The sequence below is a fragment of the Hordeum vulgare genome, chromosome 2H (genome assembly GCF_904849725.1).
Source record: "Hordeum vulgare subsp. vulgare chromosome 2H, MorexV3_pseudomolecules_assembly, whole genome shotgun sequence".
In the NCBI taxonomy this organism is placed as follows: Eukaryota; Viridiplantae; Streptophyta; class Magnoliopsida; order Poales; family Poaceae; genus Hordeum; species Hordeum vulgare.
Genome location: NC_058519.1, coordinates 173,459,061 through 173,466,964, shown reverse-complemented (window position 1 = coordinate 173,466,964; position 7,904 = coordinate 173,459,061). Strand labels below are relative to the sequence as shown.

The 7,904-nt window shown below is 48.2% G+C and overlaps 1 protein-coding gene across 1 annotated transcript; it reads right to left on the bottom strand.

Moving 5' to 3' along the window:
* Positions 1 to 601: 601 nt before the first annotated feature.
* LOC123425716 (3-ketoacyl-CoA synthase 1-like) lies at positions 602 to 3,280 on the bottom strand. The gene is made up of 3 exons (XM_045109427.1): positions 1,380 to 3,280; positions 1,204 to 1,302; positions 602 to 1,122 (listed from the first exon to the last, which is right to left on the bottom strand). The coding sequence occupies exon 1, from the start codon at positions 3,015 to 3,017 to the stop codon at positions 2,628 to 2,630; it is 390 nt and encodes a 129-aa protein (XP_044965362.1). The 5' UTR covers positions 3,018 to 3,280; the 3' UTR covers positions 602 to 1,122; positions 1,204 to 1,302; positions 1,380 to 2,627.
* Between the last annotated feature and the right edge of the window lie 4,624 nt (positions 3,281 to 7,904).

The window sequence follows — 7,904 nt, the reverse complement described above, 5'->3', positions numbered from 1 at the left end:
ATATTAACGAAATCAGACCTCGTTGGATGAGGTGGTCTCTTCTTTTGCAGGAACTTGATATTGAGATACTTGATCGCAAAGAGACAAGTGAAACTCTGACAGATGTCTCATGATGGAAGAAAAACATAAGCCTTGGGTGACAGGAATTTGTATCCCGAATGGAACAGTAGTGACCGTATATAGGTCAACTACCCGTACCTTCAAGGATACCGACCCTTTTCTTATTGGGTTGGAAGAAACATTTGTGAAGGTGAGAGTAAGGGAATAAAGTGATTTATTTGATTATACTAAGGGTAGTACTACGCGCCGGCGCGAACGCTTGTCGCAGCGCGACCGTTAGATCTGCGGGGCGTACCCTTAAATCTACTAGTTGAGTGCCCGTGCGTTGGCACGGGTTAATAATAAATATTAACGATCAAAGAATTGTTTTGTTTTAAAAACATGTGTCAAACATGATACATTTAGAATAGTTGATCGACACATCTCGTCACGTGACCACCCCTTATATAGTTTGAGTGGTTCACAGAGAGCGAATTGAAAACAAAAGTACTAATCTTGCTCACGAAAGCATAAGTAGAGAACATTCAGTCAAGTCACAAAGTCGCAAAGTCCTTGTCATCTTGACAGCAGCAAGCTTATCTAATTCTCTTAATGCAAAAAAATTAAGGTTGCTTACAAAAGATCTTAAAGAATTAAAATGGATTGACGTAAAAAAGAGAATAAAAATGGACACACTGTATGATTAAATTATGAAGCTCCGCGCGGCAACCGGGACTTCACCAAAAAAGCACCCTTTGACGAAAAAGGATCCTTCTGTGCCACCCTAGCCTTAAGTTTAATAATCATCGATGGATCTTTCATCAACCCATTTGTGCGTACGCAAAGTCCCAAATTTCATCATCGTCGATTGCTCTTCAATCGGCTCTTCTGTCACCCTAGCATTAAGTTTTATCATCGTCGATGGCTCTTCTATGTTCTGTTCATTTGTTTGATATTTTGCTGTCAGTTCGACGCGCTCGCATAGCTTGTCATTGACATCTTTGTACTGCTCCCATCGATGCAACACCAGCATTTTAACCCTGTCCCCAAGAGAGGTGTCACGACGCGCGTCCTTCCTAACATCTGAGACAAACATAAATAGATATATCGTGACACAACAGAACAGTTCGCTTGCAAAAAATATGTACGTCGCTAAAGAGTTACCTTCTAAATCATCGCCCACGTAATAACCGTCCATGCGATAGGGGAATCTCGGACAGTGTTGAAATATGAGCCGAGATGTTTTTGTTTCAATAAGGGATCCTGACATACATTCATATATAGTTAACATAGTGGCATGAACAATCAAATGCATTATAAATCAAAGTAACCAGCCTTACTGGATGCACGATCAACCTCCATGTTGAAGGCTTCAAGAACAGAAGCGTTGTACTCCGCTCGTTTCAGATCTTCCTCGTATAAATCTAGTTTATTGCCAAAAATTCGAAGAAAAAGTATTTCATAATCGCGCGCGGCTATTGCTATTTCCCTCATTCCATTGGATGCATAATAATCCCTTTGAAGTGGACCGACGTACATAACTACGCCACAAACATCTAAAAAAATGAAAGTTAGTTTGATAATGATCCTCAGCCAGAGATATTGTTTCGAGCAAGAGCAAATTAAATTAGAAACAATATCAGTGATCGTGTCGTCATTTAGATCAAAAACATTCATCTACATTAACAATGTTAACAAAATAATTAGTGAGCTGATTGCAATTATGATATATACACGAAAAACTACATGTCTACTCTTTTCTTCTGAATATGATGATCGGACTTCCAGTGCAACATACCTTTGAACCGTAGGCGATGTCAGCTAATCGTAGCAAAGAAGGAACCTAATGCTTGTGTTGTTTAGTATGTAAATTATCCTACCGTGGTTCATTTTATAGGTGAAGGACATGGTACAATGCTTGGTGCAACGGGCATTCAGCTAACAAATTTAAAGATGGACTAAAACAACGCTTCCTCACAGTGCATGTCGTCAACGGAAGATGTGGACATCCTATTTGCTAACTAGTGCCGTAGCTAATGCATGCGCGGTTAACAAATTTTTTGTTTTCTTTTGTGGACTTTATGAATCTTGACTTATTTTAGCACGTCGGGAATGTCCACCGGATACCTGCTGATGGACGAGGTCCACGGCCCATCGGTGTCGCGGGCAGCTGGTTGGATACCGGCACTTGACCCCGACCCGAAGCCGATCATCCAAACGCGGTCGCCGTGCAGACCATCTCCTCCTCCCCCTCCCGTGCAGATCCCCTCACCCTCTCCCTTCCGTGCAGACCATCTCCTCCTTCCCCTCCCGTGCAGATCCACTCACCCTCTCCCTCCCGTGCAGACCATCTCCTCCTCCCCCTCCCGTGCAGATCCACTCACCCTCTCCCTCCCGTGCAGACCATCTCCTCCTTCCCCTCCCGTGCAGACCATCTCCATCTCTGTGGGTGGCGCCGGCGTGCCGTGGCGCACGGCTTGGGACGGCGCGACCGACACCTACGGGAGCAACTCTACCTCCCTCGCCTCTCCCTACGGCAAGGCTGCGCCGTGGTCAGCCTCCCACCCCGCGCCCTCCACTCCGTGCTTTCAGGCGAGATCCGGGGGCAGCGCTCCCGTCGACGAACGCGCAGTCGACGGCACCCACGCGCGGCGCCCTCTGCCCGCGTCCCCCGCTCTGCGCCCCCGGCTGCGCGGCGCCCCACCACCCCAGATCCGGGGGGCGGCGATCTTGCCGACGAGCGCACAGTCACCGGTAGGCACGCCCAGCGCCCTCTGCCCCGCGTCCCCCCGCTGCTCGACGTAGGCCAGCTCGTACCACAGCGAGCTACTCGACGTGTTCCCGAACCGGTGCAGCGTCATTCGCGACGCCTCCACCTGCTCGTCGGAGAGGCCGAACTTCTTCTGCAGCTGGTCGATGACGGCGCGGCCGCCCGCGTGGATACACAGGTGCTTCATCGAGCTCCCGGCGACGACCATCAGGTTCTTGGTGAGGTTGATCCCGACGTTCCCTTGGTCGTCCTCCTCCTGGAACACGCAGCGGTAGGCGCCGTCGTCGCTGGCGCCGGTGAAGGTGCGCACGACGTGCTTGAGGCGGAAGCGGGCGTTCACGGGGGACGTGGATAGCAGCGCGGCCACTCCGCCGACGCGGAACAACAGTTGGGCAGGAGCATGGCGCGCTCGTTGCCGACGTAGTAGTTGGGCGTGATGGTCTCCGTGGAGACGACCAGGTAGTGAGATAAGAGTGCGTCATCTGGCGCAAGATGATGCCGAGTCAGCTAAGCAGCCACCTTTCCCGACACTGCTCCCACTGATATTCTCATGGTTGGTGCAGAGATGTTTTTCCTGCCCAAAAGATGAAAGAAACACATGAAGGGTTAAGCTTTGTCCAGGAATGAATGCAGCTGGGTTGGAGTGGGGGAGAAGAAAGAACAAGAGACCTGAACTGTATCCTTGTTTGCAGTGCGCCTCTTGGCATTGTTCCTTAACAGACAGCGACGACGCTATTGTTGTTGTTGACTTGTTGTCTAACAAATATCACAATTCCATAGTGGCATGTTTTTCCTACCTAAGAACACCTACAAAGTGGACCAAGCTGCAGGCAAAACAGAGATTTCTTGCTACAACTGCAGAATCTATGTCAAGACTGAGAGAGATAGAATGTTGATCTGCATCCGATGTCTAAGGCATCAAGGAATTTGCATCTGTGAAAACTTCCGGATCGAACTGCTCCCTGTTGGAAAAATAACAACTCATCCAAAAATGCAGTCAATTATACATTTCAAACAAGGCGGTGACCCAATCAACTTTCATTCTCATAACTTTTGTGGTGAATAAGATAAAATGTCTGTGAGAATCAAGAAAATGCTGGAGGATGCCCAACTTTTCTCCAACGTTGACAAAAGAATATGTTGCATGATGCTTTTGGGATAAAAGTTGAGTTGTACAAGATGATGCTATTGATCGAATGAACATAGTAAAAGATAGCATATTCTAAGTGGAATAAAAAATATTATGGTCTCCGTGGAGACGACCAGCACGCGGGAGCCTAATCCCCATGAGGCGTCATACTTGCCGGTAACCTCGATGCCGGTGGTTCGTGACCGGCACATGCTCCGCCGAGGAGGAGACGTTGGTATCGAGACTGCTGGGCGGGGAGGGGTGGTCAAACCCGGGGCTGGGGCTGGGATACTCGGTGCTGTACTCCGGGCTGGGCAGCGCCACCTTCCTGATCCGCTCCGTCTGGACCGTGTAGGTCGACGACGACCCGGACCGTCCATAGTCCGACACCGGCATGGAGCCGACGGAGCTGAGCGTGCCATCCCGCGGCCCGTCGTTGAGCGTCTCCAGCGAGACTTCCCCCTGCAGTGACTCAACGACCTGGCTCATCTTGGGACGTCTCCTGGCGGCGTGGCGAATGCAGGCGGCGGCGCAGGCGACGACGCGCGCAGCTTCCGTCTTGTTGTAGTCGCCGTCCAACCGCTCGTCAACGAGCTTGTCATAGTCGCCGTCCGCCAAGGCGCGCGAGAGGGCCGGTCGAGCCTGCAGGATGCAAATAAATGTTAGACGACCAGGAGCAGGCAGGCAGTGAAGACCGGAGGGTACGTACCCAGTCCACGAGGCAGTCCTCCGCGTCGTAGGACGCGCGGTTCGCCGGCCGCCGGCCGGTGAGCAACTCGAGCAGCATGATGCCGTACGAGAAGACGTCTGACTTCTCCGTTAGCTTGCCGCTGGAGGCGTACTCGGGAGCCAGGTAGCCGAACGTGCCCATGACGCGCGTCGAGACGTGCGTGTCGTTGCTGTGGCTCAGCTTGGCCAGCCCGAAATCTGCAACCTGAATGATTCTATTTCAAACACGATTAAGGTGCTTCTGTTCTGTCATCTTGGTTGCACGATTGATCTATCAAATTTAACCCACGTGGCATCGAGGTTACCGACAAATCCCCCTTATATACAGGTTTCACATTCTATATTTAGCTAGATTCCACGTTCTTAATGGCAGGTCATCATACGGGTTTAGATATATCAGAGATTAATTTTTGCCCTAACCAAAACATATTGCGTCATAAAATTCATATTATAAATATATAGCCACAACATATGGCAAAATACAATAAACAAATCCATGGTGATAAACAAAAGATTCGATAAAAAATATAGTCTGTGTACAAGTGTGTAGAGATAAGTCCACTTTTATTATCTAGACTACTAACTCTCTACTTAAGACACTTGAGAATTTGTCGTATATCATACGGGATGTTCTCTTCAGCTTCATTCGTATGATAGTCGAGCAAATATATCGAAAAATTATTTCTCAGCTCATAACCATCCTGCATGAGCAGTGTACCTCATTAGCATGCAATTATGCTTCATTTTTTTTATTAATAATATGTGCTATAAGACACTCACCGTGCAAATTGAACGAACAAATTTGTTACCATACCATGAGAGCATAAAATGGAAAACAAAATAACCAGATTCGTGCGTGTAAATGAATACACTATCATTGTTTTGGGAGTTAATGACAATGAATATAAAATATGCATAGTGACTTTCATAGTAACTTTTACCGGTCTAGGCTCGTTGGAACATTGTTGAGGCATAGTTTATGCCTAAGTAATTTTGGTGATTGATGACAGTACCGTACAGGACTAATCGTGTGTGTCAAGGTTTCACGTAACACTCGTCAACGGCACAAGACGTCACGTCTCCTCTCTTCTGGAACGGAAGCACGGCGCTCTCTACGATTCTCTTTATTTGAGTCATAGGAAAGCCGTACTATTAAGAAGGGATCCGTAGTGGAAAGGTTTGGGTGGAATCTATCTTTACACATGCACACTTCACATTCTCCCTTTCCTTATCTTTTGGAGCGGCCCTCGCCTATTCGTCTCGTTTATCTCTGCAAAATGGTCCCCAGCGGTAGTACCGCTGGTTCCAGCGGTAGTACCGCTGGACTGCCAGCGGTAGTACCGCTGGCCAGCGGTAGTATCGCTGGACTGCCAGCGGTAGTACCGCTGGCCAGCGGTAGTACCGCCCCTGGTCAGCGGTAGTACCGCTCCAGGTGTTTTGTTCTACCTACCTAGCGGTAGTTTGTGGACGGACCCTTTTGCGGAGACTTTCCCGGCGGTAGTAGTGCTTGTGCACTACCAAGGGGCCGGCGGTAGTACCGCTTCGGCACAGCGGTAGTACCGCTGGTGCTCGGGCAGAGAGTGGGAAAACGGTCTGTTTTCCCCCCCACTATATAAAGGGTTCTTCTAGCTGAGGAACCCTATCTCTTACCTCTCTAAGCTCCATTGTTGCTCCACAAGCTCTAAAGTGCCCGATCTCTCTCCCTAGCCAATCAAACTTGTCGATTCTTTAGGCATTGGTTGAGAAGGCCTAGATCCACACTTCCACCAAGAGAAAAGTTGATTCCCCCACCAATCCCTTGCGGATCTTGTTACTCTTGGGTGTTTGAGCATCCTAGACGGTTGAGGTCACCTTGAAGCCATATTCCATTGTGGTGAAGCTTCGTGGTTTAGTTGGGAGCCTCCAAGCTTTGTGTGGAGTTGCCCCAACCTTGTTTGTAAAGGTTCGGTCGCCGCCTTCAAGGGCACCTATAGTGGAATCACGGTACCTTGCATCGTGCGAGGGCGTGAGGAGAATACGGTGGCCTTAGTGGCTTTTTGGGGAGCATTGTGCCTCCACACCGCTCCAACGGAGACGTACTTCCTGTCAAAGGAAAGGAACTTCGGTAACACATCCTCGTCTCCATCGGTTCCACTTGTGGTTATCTCTAACCTTTACTTTGTATTTGCTTATGCTTGTGACTATATCTTACTTGTCCTAATAGCTCTAGTTGTTAGCTTCTATAGGGTTCACCTCTTTGTCATATTATTTGTGAACCCGTATAGTGTTTACCTTAACTTGTTAAGATTAATTAAAAAGTGGTCGTTGTCTATTCACCCCCCCCCCCCTCTAGCCAACCATATCGATCCTTTCAGTTGGTATCAGAGCCACGTCTCTTTATTATGGGCTTAACCACCCGAAGAGTATGGAACGCGGAGAGGAAGTTAACCGTGGGCAACCCGAGGACATGGACTTGACTTCGGTCACAAGGGACGACTTGAATACGGCTATGGCCGCCCTCAAGACGTCCTTGACGAGCGAAGTCAAAACCATGCTTAAAGAATTAATTGATGGTCTTAAAAGTTCACCCGAACCGGCTTTAGTGGTTAAACCCACCATTTCCGATTCGGAGGCCAACTCCTCTAAGGAAGCGGCTAAAGGTATGCAACCTGCTTCACCTCACGAAAAGGATGGGACTGGAACATATGCTTCGGTTCCACCTCCCATGACATATGGAGGACCCGTTCTCGCACCTCGTCTTAATCTTGTTGGTCCTCCTCCTAAACTTGTGAAAGGTGACTTTGCTAACTGGGTATTTGTTGGAATTATGCCCTAGAGGCAATAATAAATGTATAGTTATTATTATAATTCCTGTAACAAGATAATAGTTTATTATCCATGCTATAATTGTATTGAATGAAGACTCATTTACATGTGTGGATACATAGACAAAACACCGTCCCTAGCATGCCTCTAGTTGGCTAGCCAGTTGATCGATGATAGTCAGTGTCTTCTGATTATGAACAAGGTGTTGTTGCTTGATAACTGGATCACGTCATTGGGAGAATCACGTGATGGACTAGACCCAAACTAATAGACGTAGCATGTTGATCGTGTCATTTTGTTGCTACTGTTTTCTGCATGTCAAGTATTTATTCCTATGACCATGAGATCATATAACTCACTGACACCGGAGGAATGCTTTGTGTGTATCAAACGTCGCAACGTAACTGGGTGACTATAAAGATGCTCTACAGG